The sequence below is a fragment of the Tamandua tetradactyla genome, chromosome 1 (assembly GCF_023851605.1).
Source record: "Tamandua tetradactyla isolate mTamTet1 chromosome 1, mTamTet1.pri, whole genome shotgun sequence".
Taxonomy (NCBI): Eukaryota; Metazoa; Chordata; class Mammalia; order Pilosa; family Myrmecophagidae; genus Tamandua; species Tamandua tetradactyla.
The window spans coordinates 34,796,103-34,817,076 of NC_135327.1; the positions used below are offsets into that span (position 1 = coordinate 34,796,103).

Below are 20,974 nucleotides of genomic sequence, written 5' to 3' on the forward strand. Positions count from 1 at the left end.
TCAACAGACGGGTGGTTAAACAAGCTGTGGTATATACATATGATAGAATATTATGCAGCTGTTAGACAGAATAAAGTTATGAAGTATGTAACAACATGGATGGACCTTAAGGACATTATGCTGAGTGAGATTAGCCAGAAACAAAAGGACAAATACTGTATGGTCTCACTGATATGAACTGACATTAGTGAATAAACTTGGAGAATTTCGTAGGTAATAGAGACCATGAGGAGATAGAAATAGGGTAAGATATTGGGTAATTGGAGCTGAAGGGATACAGATTGTGTAACAGGACTGGATACAAAAACTCAGAAATGAACAGCACAATACTACCTAACAGTAATACAATTATGTTAAACGAAGCTGAATGTAAGAATGATAGAGGGAGGAGGGCTGGGGGCACAAATGAAATCAGAAAGAAAGATAGACGATAAAGACTGAGATGGTATAATCTAGGCATGCCTAGAGTGCATAATGACAGTGATTAAATGTACAAATTTTAAAAATGTTTTTGTATGAGGAAGAACAAAGGAATGTCATTACTGCGGGGTGCTGAAAATAGATGGTAATTAATATTTTAAAATTTCAACTTATGTGTGAGACTAAAGCAAAAAATGTTTATTTGGTACGAAATTTATATTTTGACTAGTGCATCTCCTAATATAACTTATGTAGACAGCTTAACTGAACACCGTAAGTACATGGACCCTTGGGTAGGACATGAGATTTTGTTGGTTTGTCCAGAGTGGGGCCCTGATAAATCCCAGAGTGATTTGAACAGTGAATAAAAAAGTATTTGCAAAGTCCCATTCGGGGAATGGTGAGAACGAGGGAAATTCAACTTCCCCAAGTTAAATTCTTGATATTCTCACAAGCAGTGTAGACAACTAAAGCTATAGGCTGAGCCCCCAGTCTTAGGATTTGTTCATATGAAACTTAACCCCACAAAGGATAGGTCAAGCCTACTTAAAATTAGGCCCAAGAGTCACCCCCAAGAGACCCTCTTTTGTTGCTCAGATGTGGCCTCTCCCTCCAGCCAACACAACAAGCAAACTCACTACCCTCCCCCTGTCTACATGGGACATGACCCCCAGGGGTGTGGATCTTCCTGGCAATGTGGGACAGAAACCCTAGAATGAGCTGAGACTCAGCATCAAGGGATTGAGAAAACCTCGACCAAAAGGGGGAAGAGAGAAGTGAGACAAAACGTCAATGGCTGAGAGATTCCAAACAGAGTCTAGAGCTTATCCTGGAGGTTATTCTTACACATTAAGTAGATATCACCTTGTTATTCAAGATGTAATGGAGAGGTTGGAGGAAACTGCCTGAAAATGTAGAGCTATGTTCCAGTAACCATGTTTCTGGACGATGATTGTATAATGATATAGCTTTCACACTGTGACTGTGTGATTGTGAAAACCTTGTGTCTTGATGTTCCTTTTTATCTACCTTGTCAACAGACGAGTAGAGCATATGGAATAAAAAAAAACAATAGGGGGAACAAATGTTAAAATAAATTTAGTTTGAAATGCTAGTGATCAATGAAAGGGAGGGGTAAGGGGTATGGTATGTATGAATATTTTTTTCTGTTTTCATTTTATTTCTTTTTCTGAATAGATGCAAATGTTCCAAGAAACGATCACGATGATGAATATGCAACTATGTGGTGATATTGTGAATTACTGATTATATATGTAGAACGGGATGATCAAAATAGGAATGTTTGTGTTTGTTTGGTGTTTTTTGGTACTTAAAAAAAAAAATTATTAAAAAAAAAAAGATGTCTATGACCAAACTCCGGAGCCTGCTGGGACATGGGCCTTGTGCCCAGAGTTTCTGCAAGTCTGCACCACTGTCCACCTTGGGACCTGAGTAACCCGATTCCCCTCGCTGCCCTGTACCCCCTACCCCTGGCCTGCCTCCGTTTGTTCCCTGCTGAGCAGGTGGCCTTCCATGTTTGCAGTGTCATGTACCCCATCCTGCTCATAGCTCTCTGAACTTGTTGAGGACACAGGGGGCACACTCCATGGGGCCCACACTTCCCTCAGCCTCGCCTGGTCTCGCTCTGCAGCCACCCCAGCCCTCTCCATCCTGGACCAGAGACCCATTCTGCCAGGGGCACTGCACAGGAACAGATTGTGCTTCGGACTTCAGCTCTGTCCTTCAGCTCTAGTCTTGCTCATGGAGCCCATGCTGCTGTACCACCCAGCACCCCCACACCCTTCCTGGGCAGGCAGCTCACACTGGACCCTTCGCCAGACCAAGCTCCTACTATCACAAGGCTACTGGGCCTGTGCTCTCCACATCCACGGAGTGGACCCAACCCTCCCAGTAACTGTGCAGCAGCACAAACTTGGCCTCACTGCAGCAAGCACGGGTCAGGAGGAACAGGGCAGTAAGCAGGCTGCAGGCTTGGGGCAGAGGCCATGGGACGGGCCTGAGGCACGGGGTTGGGAGTGGTCGGCAGGCACAGGGCAGGCTGCAGGAACAAGGCAGCAGGCATGGTATGGGCAGCAGCAGAGGACAGGCTGCAGGCACAGGGCAGTAGACATGGAGCGGGCTGTGGGCATGAGGCAGCGGGAATAGGGTGATTAGCATGCATGGGGTAGGCTGCAGGCATGGAACAGAGGCCATGGGTGGGCGGGGCCATGGGGTGGACTCAGGCACAGAGCAGGCAGCAGGTACAGGGCAGCAGGTACAGGGCAGTAGTCACGGGGCTGAACATGGACTCACCTCCACAATGACCTCAGCCAGGCCAGGGTTGCACAGCAGGAGCCACCGCCGTGGTGTGATGCCATTGGTTTTGTTCTGGAACTTCTCTGGCTCCAGTTCATAAAAGTCTTTAAAGCTGGGGACACAGGGCATGGGGCTCTTTCAGGTGCCTCATGTCAGAGGAGGGGAGCAAGGAAACACAGGGACCTTTCTGTGAAACCCCAGGAGGGTCCCAGAGCTCGGGGCCCTTCTGCTATTTTCTAACAAGCAAAGAGCATTTCTGTGATCACATGTTTAGGAACATCAAGAGGGAGGGAGGAATGTGGGAACTCTGTACTTTCTGCGTGGTTTTTCTGTAAACCTACATCTGCGTGAAAAATAAAATAATGAATAGATAAGAAAGAGTGCTGAGCCACAGTGCGTGTTTTTCAGAGTATGCTGCATGTGCTGTGAGAACCAGAGCCAGGCCCTCAGGGGAACCAGAGGCTCCTTTACTTTCCCCAGGCCATGACGGGAGACCCACGGGCGTGAGAGCTGCAGAAAGCCTAGCCTCGGTTTCCTCATCTATAAAACAGGGGAGCCCCTAACCCAGAGATTTGCTGTGAGGACCAAAGGATAATACACGAAGCCCCTTGGGCCACACGCACGGCCAGGCTCATGGGTGGGCTCGGCCCCCGCACCCTCTGGGGGCCCCTCCCAGCTCAGCACCCAGAGAGCAGCCAAGAGAAGCACACCCGGGCCACGGGGTGTGTGACAGGTCTGTGGCCGGCCCGGCATCGCCCACTGCGGGCCAGCACAGGGCACGTGCACCAGCTGGAGTCAGGAGCATGTGGGGTGTGGGGGGTGGGCGTCCTCTCCCACTCGGGATCCCACTCACATGGACTGCTTCACGATCTCGGAGTGGATGTGCGCCACACCATTGACAGCGTGGGAGCCGATCACGCACAGGTGGGCCATGCTGATGCGCTTGCAGTCCCCCTCCTCGATCACAGACATCCTCCTCAGGCGGTCCACGTCCCCAGGAAACAGGGCAGCCACGTGCTGGTACCGGGAAACAGGCCATGAGCAGGCTGCCCATGGAGGCAGTCTCCCCGTGGCCGCCTGCTCACAGCTGCGGAGACCTTCCCGCTGCCTCAGAGGCGGCACATGGCGCCCCCACCCGGCGATTCTGGGACATGGCCTGGAGTGAGCGCAGCAGGAACCAACCCCACACTGCTGCACCAAGGAAAAGGCCCCGATGGTGGTGCAGATCCCCAGGCGCTGCCAGCTGAGGGGGGCAAGGGGTGCAGGCCAAAGGCTTGGCCTAGGAGGGACGAGCCTGCAGCTGAAGGCCAGTCCAGGCAGCTCTTCTGTCACAGACTCAACCTCCTTCTGGCTGGATCTGCTATGCTTCCAGTAAAGGGTCAAAAAGGGAACTGTGGGTGGGCAATGGTGACTTAGTGGGAGAATTCTCGCCTGCCATGCTGGGGACCTGGGTTTAATTCCCGGAGCCTGCCCATGCAAAAAAAAAAAAAAAAAGGGAACTGTGATCACAGCTAAACCCTGGACCCCCTTTTTGTCCCCTCTGCAGGCAGTGGAGGACAAACAGGGCTGGTTCTGTGACACTGACCCCAGGTCTATGACACTGACCCTTCCACTTCCCTAGTGATGTGACCTCATGTGAGGGGCAGAGCCCACACTTCCCACATGAGCACCAGCATGTGCACACAAACGAGCGCGTGCACTGAAGTGACCCCAGCCCCCTGGCCCATAGCCGCCCTCCAAGCCTCGACATGGCACAGGCGGCCCCACCCAGCCGACACTCACGTCCAGGTGCTTCTGGTTGATGGCGTAGATGATCTCCAGGTGCCGTGGCAGCAGCTTCTCAAACATGGGCACTGGCCAGCGCTCCAGGGCCTCGGGCAGCACCGTGTGGTTTGTGTATGCGCAGGTCTTCCTGGTGATCTCCCAGGCCTGGGCCAGAGAAAAAGGCCATACGGGCATGTTGTGAGTTATTCTGCTCTGTTCAGAGGCGAGCAGGCTTTTGACAGAATGCCTGGGCAGGAGAAATGTCTAGAGGGCAGCAGGGATGCCAGTGTCGCCCTGGGTTCACTCCCAGTTCGTCTAGCGCCCTCACGTCCACTCTCAGCCCAGGCTTTTCGTTTTTCCGACCTGACCCAAGGTGGGGGTGACAGCACGCACCCTAGCCTGGCACAGACTCATGACAGGGATTCAATTGTCCACCCCCGGCCTGGCACACGCACACCTGTACCACCTGGGATGCACCTTCAGTATTTACTTTCTTCAAAGCATCTTTATTGGTAAACACAACAGACCCCCTGGTCATTTTCTACCTGAGGCCCAGGGACCCACCCTGCCCTGCCCAACCCTTTCCTCCTCACAGAAGTAGGCTCTGGTTGTATGTAAAATGGGGTAAAAACTTTCATGGGTTCACATGCTGATTTACAGCTAATTAAGACAATCCTACTACATTAAAGCATCTAGGCCCAAGATAAATGGAATTACTAGAAGACGTTTATAAATATGTATTTCTTTTAAATCTTCATCCTGTTTTGTCATCACAACTGCTAAGGATGAGAGAATGTACTCGAAACCCTAGGAGGTACCAGAATTCTCCTGCTGTCACCCTTGACCCCCCTCAGCTTCATCCTTAGGAGAAGTCCCCCGGTCCTCTCTGGAATTTTCTCCAGGGTCCTTCTCAGTGGTGACAGCCCCCTGGATCCCCAAGGCCAGAGCAGATGCCTCTCGCTCACTATAGTGCACTTGGCCAGCACATGTGTCCTGAGGACAGGCCCAGAGGCCAGAGAGAGCCACCCCCAGCCCCCCAGAGACACCCCCACCTACAGTAGCTCCCCAACCAGAGGCCATCCCCCAAATCCCCAGCAGGACCCCCACTCCCAGCAAGATGCTGGCCCTTTACACAACCACCCCCGCGAGAGCCCCAACCCCCAGCTCCCTAGCAAGGCAACCCCACCCCTTGCTGGCACTGACCTTGTCCCAGTCCACCTTCTCCACGTCCACCAGGATCCGCATGAGCTCCGGGATGGACAGGGCCGGGTGGGTATCATTCAGCTGGATGGCCACCTGAGATCACACAGGGCGGTGCCTGCTGCCACCTCCTCAGAGGGCTGGTGGTGGGTGCTGAAAGGACGGCACATGCCCGCCCCACCCTCTCCCTGGGGCCTGACCCCAAAGAGGAAGCAGGTGGTGGTGGTGGGGACACAACCTTCCCCCAGGGCTAAGACCAAGCTGCAAATTCAGGACCAAGGAGCAGAGGTGCCCAAGACTTCTCAAAAGCAGGGTCCTGCAGGTGGAGGGAGCTGGGGAGCCCCCAAGCCACTCTTGGCTGGATAGTGGCCCTCTCAGGGTTGCTCCTGGGCTGAACTGGGGCACCACTCCAGGAATATGCTCCTTTCCCTGTCTCTGGGTGTCTCTTTCTAATCCAGAATACAATTTCTTTGCTTTAAAACAGTCTGTGCTTAACCCTCCAAGAGGGCCAGCTGCACCTGGGAGCTTCTCCACACATCCCACTGCCTTGGCTCCTGGTGACTCCCAGGGTCTGAGGGTTACAGGGTGTGGCCAGAGGCTCAGGGGTCCTGGGGCAGGGTCAGGAGGAGGGAGCTGGCCCAACCCTTCGTACCCTCACTGTGCCAAGGCCAAGGCCAAGGACACCCCTACCAGGCACCGCGGTCCCTACCCACCAATTTACCTTGTCTGGGAATGTCTCAAAACAGGTCCTCACCGGGTCCCGGCAGCCAAACTTGGAGGATTTAAACCGGCGGACAATATCCTGCAGTGTGGCAGCCACCACGAAGTACTCCTGCTTCAGGCGCAGCTCCTTTCCTTCAAAGAACTGGGAAATGTGCAGTAGTCACTCAGCCACAGGTCCCCAGAGCCTGAGTGATGGCTGGGCCAGGGGTCTCCCTGCCAAGGGGCTGGGGACAGCTGGGCCAGGAGGCTCCCCACAAAGGGGCTGGGAGACGGCTGGGCTAGGCTGTGTCCACTCCCAGGCCCTAAGGCTTCCTTGCCTGACCTCACTCCATCCCAGAGCCCAAGGAGCAGAGGCCTTTACCATCCCTACAGAAGCCAGAGGCTCAGGTCACAACCAGAGTTCCTCATCCAACCTGCCTGACCCCTACCAAGGAGAAGGCAAAGGGCTATGCTTCTGTGTGCACAACAGCAGGACCTAAGATGTTTAGTATGCTAATGTGAGGACAAGAGCCAAGCATATGACAAACGTTTGTTACTCAGAAGTCTCAGTTTCCAAAGCACAGGTTTTATAAAGCACCCTGCACACTGAGCTTTAGAATCTGCTTAAAATCTTGAGGAGCAGGGGAGAATGGAGGGGAGTGGTGGGAGACTGGGGCTGAGAGCTGGGGCAGTGTGCTACCATGTACTCTTTTACTACGTGCACCTATCACTTCAATAGGATAAAAAGTTAAGGAGACACACAACCCACTGCGATAGGCAAACTCCAAGGTGGTTGCCAGGCAGTGACGGCTTTCAGACCAGACCCAGACACCCTGCCATGGAGGCCCCTGCTCCCACTGGGACTTGGACAAGCTGCATCCAGGGCCAGGAAGAACAGACTGAGACAGGCTAAGGTCCACTAGGGCCATGTCCTCTCCCAGCTGCCCCTCCCACAGATGCCCAGGTTGGGCCGGCTCCTCCCCTCCCACCCAGAGGTGCCGCTGCGCACTGATGGAGGGTTTTCACTGTGAGGGAAGGCACAAGCCTCTCTCAAAGCTCTTCCGGATGGACAGGGCAAGAAAGCAAGCCCCGAGGCTGTGGGATTCCCTGATGAAACCCTGTTGAGGGCAGTGCCCCACCCTTCCTCTCGTGAGCAGGCACCCGCCCACAGGCCCATGACCATGTGTGTACACCATGGACTTGCCCACAGGCCCCATCTGTGTGCCGATCCACACATGCACACTCACACACCTGCCCATGTGCCGTTTGCACCCACATCCACACATGCACACCCACGCACCCACCTGTGGGCCCCTTCTGTGCACCCACATCCACACATGCACATTCATGGGCTCTGTCTATGCACCCACATCCACATGTGCACACCCATGCACCCACCCATGGGACCCGCCTATGCACCCACATCCACATGTGCACACCCATGCACCCACCCATGGGACCCGTCTATGCACCCACATCCACATGTGCACACCCATGCACCCACCCATGGGACCCGCCTATGCACCCACATCCACATGTGCACACACACACCCACCCATGGGCCCTGTCTGCACCCAGGTCCATGTATGCACACACACGCACGCACATACACACACACTTATCTATGGGGCCCATCTGTGCATCCACATCCAGGTGTGCACACCCACACAGATGGGTCCAGGCATGCACTCCTACACACCTACTCACAGGCCCCATCTGTGCCCTCGTGCATGCATGCACACCCACACCGATTCACAGGCCCCATCTGTACACCCATGTCTACACGCGGACACCTACACACTCACCCATGGGACCCCATCTGTGCACCCACATCCATGAGTGCACGCCCATGCATGCACACCCTTGCACCCACCCACAGGTCTAACCACAGAGCTACTCACATTATCATTTGGATACAGGACCCTGGAGATGTTCTCAGCCAAGTTCCTGTCCAGGACGGCTTCGATGTAGTCTCCCACGTTAACTGAACGGAGAGACAAGCCAAGTCAGAGTGCATGACCTCCTCAGACTCCCGGGGCTCACCCAGGACGAGCACAGCAATTTAACAGTGGCTTTTACAGAGAAAAGCATCTCAGGGGAGCACAGCATCCCTTTCCCTGGGATGGGTGCTTTGCTTCACTGCCCACCTGGCTGGCTCTCAGAGACACTTGTCCCCTAGGGTGGGGTGGGGGCCATGAGGCCAGTTTCCCACATGAACAACAGCAGACCCCCACTCTCTTCTTAAGAGCAAATGACAGGGGGCATCTTGCTCCCCCCACCTGGGTCTTTCCCCAGAAAGGTTCTGGAGTGCACCGAGCCTTGCTGGTTGCAGGGCTGGCCCCATTAAAGACAGCTTCATGTGTTCTCATGAGAGACGAGGTGTCCCTACCCCCCATACCCTGGGAAGACCAGCAAAATCATAAGGAGGACAAGCCCATAATAGGAGCGTGAAGATGGGGACATGGGGCGAGGGTGTACATCTGGGACAGGACAGGGAGACAGACAGATGGAGATGAGGGTATGCTTGCCTGGGATGAGCTGGTAAGACAGACAGATGGACATGAGGGTGTGCCTTTTTGGGAAAAGCTAGTACAGAAAGACTGACAGAGATGAAGGTATGAGTGTGGGACAGGCTGGTACAGAGAGACAGACAGAGACGAGGGTATGCATGTCTAGGCTGGGCCAGGCCAGTGCAGACAGTCAGATGGAAGCAAGAGTGCAGGCGGCTAGAGTGCCAGACATACAGTCGTGTAGCTTGAAGTCGTCGGGCGCCTTGGCTGACCACAGCCGCATGGTGTTGACGGTGTTGTTCCTGTAGCCGGGCACCGGGGTGTCGTAGGGCATGGCCAGCACCACCTGCAGGGGACAGGGACTAGGAGGACCAGCAGGGCACCCCAAGCCCAAGGCCATAGGCCTCCCTGCCCACCCAACCCCATCTCGCGTGCGCAGCCCCAAGTGCACACCCATGCTGGGGGCCCAGCACTCGCCCCAGGACCTCTGTCCCTGCACACTCTCTGAGACCATGCCTCCCTGTCCTCCTCCACCCTCAGCAAAAACCCTGGACTTCGGGAAGTGCCTCGCCATGAGCCTGGTTCCTCCAGCCCACGTCCAATGCCCCCTCCAGGCCTCCGCTCCCTGCTCGGCCAGCTCCTCCCAGCACAGGACCCCACCTCTGACCAACCTCTCCAAGCCTCTGCAGGTGGATGTCAATCACAAGACAGACAAACCCCAAACCTCACAAGCCACTGCCAACCACTCCCTCTGAATGCCCAAAAGAAGAGTCGGCTGCTTTCCAGGCACAAAGCCTACTCTTCTCTGAGTGTCCCACATTCTTTTCCGCCCTAATTATCTGCTCTGCTCTTGCTAAATGCAGGAACAATCAAGCAAAACCTCAAGGTCACTTCCAAACCTTGGGTTCTCTAATGCTCATATTTGTTTAAGGTAGCTCACATTAATACAACCACGTGGCTTTAGATAATCACAGGAGCTCTGAAAATGAAAGGATTTTGCAATGCTCCACCAACACTAAACACCCCAGGATCATCTTTCACTCCTCGTCTCCTTTACCCTGCCTCCCGCAGCCATGTCTCCTCCTTCCCTCCCACATGAACCCCTCGCACCCCACTTGGATGCCTGGTCTTCAGCTTCTCTCTTCTGCAGCTCATCTCTCTCCTCCTAAAGTTCACCTTCTACAAGCACACACATTCTAAAACCCAGTCCCCAACCTGCTTTTTCAAATTAACAAAGCTTATTGTAGCCCCAGCCTGCTCCAGCTCCATCTACCTGATTTAAAGCTTATATTTCAGGAAGTCAGCACACCACAAACATGCCTGGGACTTCCTGGCCTCCCACCTCAAGTTGCTTTTTATTCTTTCTACTTCCTCACTATTCAGTCAAATCTAAATGACACACGAAGCTTCTCTTGCTCTTCTCAACTCCTACCCTGCTCCCCAAAACCAGGGAGGGGTGTACTCTCTCCATCCCTGACACGGAGACAGGCTTCCCACATTTGTGCCTTTCCCACAGCTGCTCCATCTGCTGAGCACAGCAGTCTGTGACCCTGCCCTGGACCCCAGACCCAGGCACCCACCAGGCCTCATCTGCACACTCAGGCTTGGTCCAGCCAATCACAGGCCAGCTGCAAGCCATGGGCTTGAAGCGGTACCAGGAAGTAGAGTGTGGTACGTGAGCTCCCTGGAGGCTTGCCAGGGAGCTCTGGGGTTGCCTGTGTCCACCCAGAGAACAACATCCCTTCCCAGAAGACATCACGGAAGCAGTGGTGTGTCCTGTGGCGAGTGAAGGGAGGGCAGAGCTGCCGACCTCCACTAAACCACGCGTGTGCCTCAGCACAGGCCTCTTCCCAACACGGCTAGTGTCTCCCACTATTTGGAAAGCTTCCCTAAGTTTCTGTCTCAAGTTATGATATTCAGAGAAGCAGCCAGGCTCCCACTCCTGAAGAGAAATTGATCTAATGACAAACGAATATCAAGGCATCCCACTCAGAAGCCGACAGTTGATACCTGTGTGTCCACCCACCGGACGCCGTCGGGACCGTGCTCCGTGCGCCCATAGAAATGCACAGGAAGCATGTACTCAGGCCGGGCCTTCTCCCAGGGGTTGCCGTAGCGCAGCCAGTCATCGGCCTCTTCAACCTGTAGGGCGGCAGGGAGGTGGATTCCCAAGGGCAGGGGGGTGGGTGCAGGGGAGCCAGACAGCAGGTGTGACACTAACACAAACTGAAGCCTATTCACGACATAAGGATTTCCAATTCCAGCCAAGGCTGAGTGTTAAAAGTGAACCCCTGGATTGTAAAGTGGTGTCATGCAATCCCACTTCTTGGTGTACCCCCAAAAGAACTTAAGCAGGGACTAAACAGATATTTGCACACCAATGTCCACAGCAGCAGCAGTCACAGTAGCTAAGAGGTGGGAGCAACCCAAGTGTCCATCAACCAATGAATGGATAAGCAAAATGTGGACACACGCTGGAATATTATTCAGCCCTAAAAAGGAATGACTTTGTGACGCATGTGACGACATGGATGAATCTTGAAGACATCATGCTGAGGGAAACAAACTAAACACAAAATAACAAATATTGTATCATCTTGCTTATGTGAAATCCCTGGAAGAAGCAAATTTCACTGAGACAGAAAGTAGACCAGAGGTTGGAGCAGAGGGAGGAAGAAGGGGGAGTTGTTGCTTAAAGGGTACAGAATTTCTTAGAGGTGATAGAAAATTTAATAGATACTGGGGCTGGTAGCACGATAATGTGAATATAGTTACTACCACTGAATTGTACACCCAAAAGCAGTTAAAATGGAAAATTTAAAGTTGTATATTTGTTACTCCCACAAAAGTTTAAAAGACTGGACACTTGGGCTACCAGAGTCCCAAGCACCTCAAAATTCAGAAAAACATATGAAAGGAGAATCACCTCGATTTACAAATAAAGGAGTGATACATACTGCAACGTGGATACATGAGAAGCCAATCAGGGAAGAGCACGTGTGTTCAGATTCCATGTATATGAACATCCAGAACAGGCAACTCCGAGGAGACAGCAAGTAGACTAGTGGTTGCCAGGGGTTGGGGGTGGCTACCAGTGGGGACAGGGGTTCTTTTGGAAGTGATAAACATGACTTGGAATTAGACAGTGGTGACATCTGCATAGCTTTGAGAATATACCAAAAATGACTGGGTTGCATACTTCTTTAAAGGGATGAATTATACTTCAATAAAGCTGTTATTTAAAATAGAATCACTTGGAGCCTCTGCGTTGAAAATGACACCACAAGATTCATAAATGTCAAAGGATCCCCTCATCTCCCCAGAAGTGCTGCAGACAGGACCTGTCCATTAACTTGCCGACAAGATCTTGCTATAGCTTATTTTCCAAAAACTAAACCCAAAGACATTCAAGACTGATGAGTATGCAGAGACCTCTCCCCCACATACGAAATTAAAAATCACCCTGAAGACTCGAACGATACTTAGAATAGAAGCACCTGGTTGGTGGCTTTCCCCACAACCCTATGGAATTTACTTTGCTTGCAAGGATAATTCTCAGTGAAAGGAGAAAATTTGATAAATTCTAAGTCAACTAAAATTTAAATCAAATCTAGGGTTTCTTTTTTTCCTTCAAATTTAACAAACAGCTCTATGTATATCACACTGAGGAATTTTTCATTTTAATTTTTTAAACAACTCCTGCAAGCCAGGGAACACTGCACAGAAAGAGCCACGGGCAGGCAGCATGCCTGGGAGGACTGCTGCATATGCTCCTCTCCACCTCCCCTGGCAGGGCCTTTCTGTCCCAGGGAATGGCAGACTGCGTCGAGCAGCCTGTCCTGCCTTTGACCTTCAGGTACACTAGTAGGTTCTCCAACACCCACGACCTGGCCATCTCCCACAGGGCAAGTCCTTGTTTAGAGGAGGCAGCTCCCATCGGACGCCTCTCTGGCCTGTGTCCCTAACTAATGTGTCCACCTGCCATGACGACCCGGCCACCCACTGCCTGCTTTCTCCACGAAGACCTGCTCTACATAGCCAGGTCCAGGAAAACAGGAGAGGACAAGGACAAGGGGCAGGTTTACCACTAAGACAGTCCTGCACTAACTGTTAACACAACATGGCAGAGCTGCAGGACTGAGGGGCACCAGGAAGAACAAACATCTGTGTAGTCAGACAGACAGACAGACAACCTTCCTGCTTGTAATCATGGCACCAATGAAGCAAGAAGTCGTCTTGGAATTTGTCTAACAAACACACAAATTACATATGGACTACAAGAACGTGGATGGAACAAAGAAGACATGGGACAAACGCAAAGAAGTGGACGAGATGACCAGAAAGACCTGCAAGGAACTTAGCACGCCTCTTCTGAAAACAGGAGAGACCTTGCATGAGTCAACAGCAGTGGGTCCAAGTCTGTTGTGAGTGTTCTTTTAGCTGTGACTTTTCTTTCCCAACACCCACTCAGATTCTAGAATTGCTGACACTTTGCTGCTCTTGATTTATCACATATCCCTCCAACAGTCCAGCTAAATTTTTAATGCATTTCAAAGTCAGTTCCAGATATCAGCACACTGCCCTAAACATCAGCAGAATGTCACTAACATGAACAGTATGTACTTGCTGTTTAGGTTAATCTATAGTCACTGAAATGCATAAATCTGAAGCACACCATTGGTGAACTCTGACTATACACACTATGTGCCCAAACCCATCGAGATATGGGACATTTCCACCAACTCTCAGCCCTTTTTCATTTAGACTGTACTACTCAGCTGTTACAAATCTTTTGATGCTAACCCCAGTTCTGCTTAATCTGTGACCTGTAAACCTCAGATTAAATTAAATATATTCTTCTCCACCCAGTGGCGGAGTTACAACTGCCATTTCGAACTGTCCTTTGATCTGTAGTCTCCCAGGAAGAAGAAAAAGGAAAAGTAGTAGAAAAAGCCAAACATAAAGTAAGTGCTCCATTGATTTTCTTGTATGGACAAGGGCTGGAAACCAGTGAAGAAATCAAATCTCACTTACCTGCCAGCCATTGACAATCTTTTGGTTAAAAATTCCAAATTCATAGCGGATCCCATAGCCATATGCTGCCAGTCCCAAGGTGGCCATGGAATCAAGGAAACAGGCTGGAAATTCAAACAGAAAGAACTTCTTGTGATCAAAGACAACCAGTAGAACCAAAGCACAGAAACCCAAGTTAAGAAGGTGGTGGGATGCTGGGGTGCTAGGGGCAGGAAAGGGAGGCCATCTGACTTACAGGGTGCCAGACAGTTACTTGGTGGGGACCACAGTCCACGTCAGGACAACTGAACTCCCCTCTCTTCCCCATCACCTTGGGAACCTGGGGCCATGCCAAGAAGATATTGAGTTGGTGGCTATTTGGGAGGGGACAAAGGCGAAGGATCCCTAGAGAAGGCCATGAAGGGCCAGCATGCCCCCAGGACCCCCTGGGAAGGGGTCTGGAGCAGTGTATCACCAAACTGAACCCCTACACTGATCAGAATTTCTTTAAAAAAACAAACAAAAATACAAGACCAATGTTTTGAATGAAGATAGTCAAAGGGACCATGTCCCCCAAAGGAACACTCTGTTACTTCAAGGCAATCTGCTCTTCATCTGGAAGCCAGAGTAGCACGCTGCTAGTTGGTCTATGTTCACCAATTGTGTGTGTGTTGGGGTTGGGGGGGTCCCTATCCATCTCCCCCACCTAGTGACAGCTTTAACTAGAAAGTGGTCTGCATCTTTGGTATTCCCCCACGCCAGTGTGTCCAGCGTTATCTAGCTTGCTCTTTAACATAATTATGAACTGCCCCTTGCACAAAAGAGAATATGTATTTTGCCTTTCTCTACTAGCAGTGATGATTCTGATCTGAAGAGCAAACACACTCTCTGGCAACGCTGAGGCAGCCGCCTGACCTTGGCCTGACCTCGCCTCACCAGCAACCACACACGAAGTTAGGGACGACGTTCACCTGCCAGCCTCCCAAGGCCTCCATTTCCAAGGCCCGCATCCTCTTCTATTTCCTCCAGCTCTTCTAAGTCCAACCCCAACTGCAAATAAAAACCAAAGCAAGAACTTAGTATCACTTAACGTTTTCCCTCCAACAACAGGACAAGGAATAGTAAATCTCGTGAGCTTATATCAAAAGACAGAGTCTGCTTCTCAGACTTGAAAATCCAATGTAAAATCCATGTACCAAAATGATAGTTTTCAGAAATTTCAAAAAATGGTTAATGGCCAAAATCAGACATGGCTTAACAGCCACAGATATTTATTACCGGGCTATTAAGCCATGTATAGTGGACAGACCGCAAAAAGTAATTTAACATGTAAACTGATGGTCATAGTAATCCTCTAAATTCACAAGTTCTAATGATGCTTATGTGACATGCTTTTAAACCAAAATCTGAAAGCACCTTTCCTAGGGTACCCCGATTGTATGCAAGCAATCTTGTGAAACAGGTGGGGCATCCTAAGAATTAGAGATAAAGCAACAAATTCACAATTATTTAAACTGACTTCAAACTATACCATAATGTAGAGCTTAAGATTCTCAATTAGGATCTATGGACAACTATTACACTGGTCTAAGCTACAATGGATAAACATGATAAACTGCTCCCATTACCTAGTCAGTGGTTTTCAAAACTTTTGGGTCTTGGGAGGACATAAAGAGGTTGTTCACATGGATTATTTCTGTCAACACTAAATTAGAAATTTTTTTAAAGTACTTATTAATTCATTTAAAAATAACAATAAACCCATAACATGTTAACATAAATGACACAATTTCATGAAAAATAACTATATTTTCCATAACAAATATTTACTGAGATGAGTGGCACTGCTTTACTTTCAAAAGTAATAAAAGTCACCAGGGGTGGGCCACGGTGGCTCAACCCGCAGAGTTCTCGCCTGCCATGCCAAAGACACAGGTTCGATTCTGCCCATGCAAAAAAAAAAAAAAAAAGTCACCAGGATTCTCTGCTCCTGCATTCCCTCGGCTGTGGTATCACCAGGGAGAGCCTGTGAAAAACCCCACTGTACACCCGTGAGAGAATGAGAGTGAAAAAGGCAAACAGAATCTTGGTGTTATTATGAAAGTAGTTCTGACCTGGGAGACTGTTAGAAAGAGTCTCAGAGACCCCAGAGTTTCATGGACTCATTTTGAGAATGACTAATTGAGATAATGTAAAGACCCAATTATGAAGAATGGAAGAAAAGTTGTGAGAAAACAAAAGCATCAGAATCATAAAGAAAATGTAATTATATGTAAGCTTGAGTATGTATGAATACATACAGTGATCTGATTTAGTGAAAGATTTCAAAATATCATGACTTAACCTCAGAGCAATTTCAAAGAATGTTTTCCACAAAAGACGTGGGAGAGGTACTCAATGAGATATTATTTAAAAACATGTTTAATTATAACATCTTCCAAACTTATCCAACTATGTAACCTGTTTATTGAGATATAATTCACATTAACATACAAATCACCATCTCAAAAGTTCAGTTTAATGGTATTAGTAAATGCACAAATCGTACAATCATCACCAGTATGTGATTCCAGAACATTTTCATCACTCAAAAAACTCCCATGCAGTCACTCCCCATTTCCTTCCCCCAGACCTGGGCAACCACACATCTGTTTTCCTGGTTTGCCCATAATGAATACTGCATATAAATGGGATAATATAATATGTGGCTTTGCTGATTGGCTTCTTTCACTCACATAATGATCTCAAGGCTGAATATGGGAGGACGTATCAGTTCTTCATTCTTTTTTATGGCTGAGGACTATTCAATTGTATAGAGAGATCATTTCGTTTATCCATTTATCTACCCTCGGATACTTGGGTTGTTTCCAGTTTTTGACTACTGTGAATAAAGCTGCTATGAATATCAGTGTACAAGTTTTTGTGTGAACATCTGGTTTAATTTCTCCTGGCTATATATCCCTAAAAGTGGAACAGTTGAGGCAAATGGTAACGCTATGTTTAACTTTTTTTTATTGCATAACATAACATACATACACAGCAAAGAAAGAAAAAAGCAGTACTTTTCAAGCACACTTCAACAAGTTGTTACAGAAAAGATTTGTCATGGGCTCTGATTCCATCATCTCAGATTTTTCCTTCTAACTGCTCTAAAACACTGGAGGCTAGAAAAAATATTAATTTGGTAATTCAGTAGCCATACTTGTTTGTTAAATCCCACTTCCTCTGTTTTACTTCCTCCTTCTCCTTTAATCCTTCTCTCAATCTATAGGGATCTTTCGGTAATGCCTATTCTGATATTTCCATGTTGAGAAGGGATGGCTACACTAAAGGATAGGGCGATGGAATTAACTGATAATCCTGGAGAGACTTGCCCCTTTGAGTTTCAGCATTTATCTGACCTAGGAACCCTCCAGAATTATAGGTTCAAGGAAGGCAAACCTAGTGCATGAAACCTTTATAGAGTCTCAGTTCAAGTCCCTGGTGTTCTTAAGCGCCAACAGGAGTGATGCTGGTTGGTGACATGGTAAGGTTCATGTGTCAACAGAAATTTTAGGTTCTAGACATAATAAACCTCTCTGCTTTTGATCTCCTATTGTAACTGAAGGCCTAAAGTACATATACTATCATCTTTTACCTTGCATTCTAATTTACCTTAGACGCAGCCAGATTGGCTTTGTTTTAAACTCTAATTGAGACCTGATATCTTTTTCTTTCGTTACTTTAACTGTTATTATATATAGCTATGCTAATTTTCAGGTCTGCAGCACTCACTTCTGGGACCTAGGTGTCACAGAGCTACTCAAAGTTCCAGGGAAATACCCGCTAATACACATATAGGTCCGTGTCTCAGAATCTAGAAATATATCTATAATTTCAGACTGAATATGGCTACTATAAGGGTCTACAGTCTAGGCTCCCATTTTCTTTGAAGTATTTTCTGAGAGATACTGTAGCATGTTTGATCTTTCGTTTCTGACTTATTTTGCACAGCGCATTGTCCCAAAGGTTTATTCAGTTTGCTGTGTGCCCCTTGGTGTCCCTTCTTTTCGTAGCTGTGCCAAATTCCATCATATAAATGTATCACCATTAGCCACTGTGCTTCTCATTGAATCCTTCAGATCCCTCTGACTATTGGGCATCAAGGAGAATGTTCAAAGTAAAGCATGTCTTCCAGTATCTTCCTTTGGTTGTATAATCAGCAGCACTCTCAATCGGAGACAATTCTCACTGGTCAATAATGACACAGAACCAGCAAACACAACATCGCCATTTATCAAATCAAAACTACCCCTTATCACTTGTCCCCCTCCTCCCCAGTTAGTTGCCCCTGATATTGCTGTGGTACTGCTGATGTCTTCTTGTTAAGTATTGGTCATAGCATGCATTTTCAATGTTCCTCCTACATTCCTCTACTACTAGACTCTTTGTCCACTATAAAACCACAAAAATAGTTCTGCAAGAACTCTTTTGTAATCCTAATAAATCAGTGGGATACATGGTACTATACATCCCCTTTCAATTATATTCACCTTCAATGAAAAAAAAAGTAACATGGCAATGTTACTTTTACACTCGCTAATTAGTTACAATCACTTCTATGCATTCCCTTGCATTTAAAGCCAACCACTTTGAGTAATCTTTCCTCTGCCTCCTGTTTTTATGTACTTCTAGGTCTACTATGTGAGATTACTGTTACCAGAGTCATAATAGCAAAATCATACAGTATGTGTCTGTGCCAATGAAAGGATTTATGTACCCTAGAAAAGCTGTTATTTAATCCTAATTAGCCTGATGAGAGCAACAGTTTCTTCTAATCCCCATTCAGTACAAAGGCTGGAAACCTGATTAGGTTATCTCTACAGAGACAACCAATTGTGGGTATTAAACTTGATTAGATGGCGACAGGGTGGAGACCTAGTCTACGTGGGTCTTGATTACTTTACTGGACTCCTTTAAAAGAGGAAGCGTTTTGGAGAAAGCTTCAGAAGGACATAGCCATAAGAAGCAGAGTCCATCAGCCAGCGACCTTTGGAGAATGTCCCCAGCAGAGCTTCATAAAACAAGAGGCCTGGAGATGAAGCTAGCAGACATCACCATGACTGCCACATGCTTTTTCAGGTGAGAGAGAAACCCTGAACTTCATCGGCCTTCTTGAATCAAGGTATCTTTCCCTGGATGCCTTAGATTGGACATTTCTGTAGACCTGCTTTAATTTGGACATTTTCACGGCATAAAAATGTAAAGTAGCAACTTATTAAATTCCCCTTTTTAAAAACCATTCTGTTTCCAGTATATTGCATTCCAGCAGCTAGCAAACTAGAACAGTGTCCTTTTGTGTATGACTTACCTCACTCAACATCATGTCCTCAAGGTTCATTCACATTGTCATGTTTCAGTACATCATTTCGTTTTGCTGCTGCATAATATCCCATTCTAAGTACATACCACATTTTGTTTATCACTTACCTGTAGACGGGCACTTGAATTGTTTCTATCTGTTGGCAGTCATGAACAGTGCTGCTATGAACGTCACTGTGCAAATGTCTGTTAGTGTCACTGCCCTCTATGTTCCGCGTATACACTGAGTACTGTCATTGCTGGGTCATACATAGGGCAACTCACTTAGTTTTCTGAGGAATTGCCATACTGTCTTCCATAGCAGCTGAACCATTATACATTCCTACCCACGGTAAATAATTATTTATGTTTCTCCACATCCTCTCCAACATTTGTAGTTATCTGTTTGTTTAATAGCAGCCATTCTAGGTGTTAGGTGATATCTCAGTCGTCTTAATTTGCATTACCCTTATAGCTAATGAAAATGAGCATCTCTTCATGTACATTTTAACCATCTGTATTTGCTCTTCAGAAAAGTGTCTTCATATCCTCTGCCCATTTTATAACTGGATTGTTTATTCATTTGTTGTTGAGCTATATAATTTCTTCATGTACACAAGATACCAAGCCTTTATTCAATATGTGGTTTCCAAGTACTTTTCCCCAGTGAGTTGGCTGCCTCTTCACCTTTTCCACAAAGTCCTTTGAGGTACAGAAGCCCTTGATCTTAAGGAGTTCCCATTTATCTATTTTTTCTTTGGATGCTCATGCTTTAGGTATAAAGTTTAAAAAGCTATCTCCTATTACTAGATCTTGAAGATGTTCCCCTGCATTTTCTTCTAGAAGTTTTATGGTACTAACTCTTAGAGTTAGGTCTTTAATCCATTTTGAGTTTTTTAAAAAATTCTGTACCAAATAAACATTTTTTTGCTTTAGTCTCACACATAAGTTGAAATTTTAAGATATTAATTACCATCTATTTTCACCACCCCACAGTAATGACATTCTTTTGTTCTTCCTCATGCAAAATCATTTTTAAAATTTGTACATTTAGTCACTATCATTACACGTACACTCTAGGCATTCCTAGATTATACCATCGCAATCTTTATCATCTATTCTTCTTTGTGATTTCATTTATGCCCCCAGCCCTCCTCCCTCTATCATTCTCACATTCAGCTTCATTCAGCACTTTAACATAATTATATTACAGTTAGGTAGTATTGTGCTGTCCATTTCTAAGTTTTTACATTCAGTCCTGTTGCACAATCTGTATCCCTTCAGCTCCAATTATCCAATATCTTACCCTATTTCTATCTCCTGATGGTCTCTGTTACTAATGAAATATTCCAAGTATATTCACTAATGTCGGTTCATATTAGTGAGACCATACAGTATTTGTCCTTTTGTTTTTGGCTAATCTCACTCAGCATAATGTCCTTAAGGTCCATCCATGTTGTTACATACTTCATAACTTTATTCTGTCTTACAGCTACATAATATTCCATCATATGTATATGCCACAGTCTGTTTAGCCACCTGTTGATGGACATTTTGGCTGTTTCCATCTCTTGGTAATTGTAAATAATGCTGAAATAAACATTGGTGTGCAAATGTTCATTTGTGTCCTTGCCCTCATGTCCTTTAAGTAGAGACAGCATATAGATGGGTCCTGTCTTTTTATCCATTCTGCCAGTCTATGTCTTTTG

The 20,974-nt window shown here is 47.6% G+C and overlaps 1 protein-coding gene across 1 annotated transcript in view; it reads right to left on the bottom strand.

The window, feature by feature from the left end:
* The window catches only part of PYGB (glycogen phosphorylase B), a 109,252-nt gene that overhangs the window by 17,004 nt on the left and 71,274 nt on the right, over positions 1 to 20,974 (bottom strand). The window contains exons 3-12 of the mRNA XM_077114180.1: positions 14,897 to 14,975; positions 13,947 to 14,050; positions 10,923 to 11,054; positions 9,147 to 9,258; positions 8,304 to 8,386; positions 6,422 to 6,565; positions 5,704 to 5,796; positions 4,519 to 4,665; positions 3,590 to 3,753; positions 2,734 to 2,848 (exon numbers count right to left, since the gene is read on the bottom strand). Coding sequence (XP_076970295.1) covers positions 2,734 to 2,848; positions 3,590 to 3,753; positions 4,519 to 4,665; positions 5,704 to 5,796; positions 6,422 to 6,565; positions 8,304 to 8,386; positions 9,147 to 9,258; positions 10,923 to 11,054; positions 13,947 to 14,050; positions 14,897 to 14,975 — 1,173 coding nt within the window. The remainder of the gene's footprint in view (positions 1 to 2,733; positions 2,849 to 3,589; positions 3,754 to 4,518; positions 4,666 to 5,703; positions 5,797 to 6,421; positions 6,566 to 8,303; positions 8,387 to 9,146; positions 9,259 to 10,922; positions 11,055 to 13,946; positions 14,051 to 14,896; positions 14,976 to 20,974) is intronic.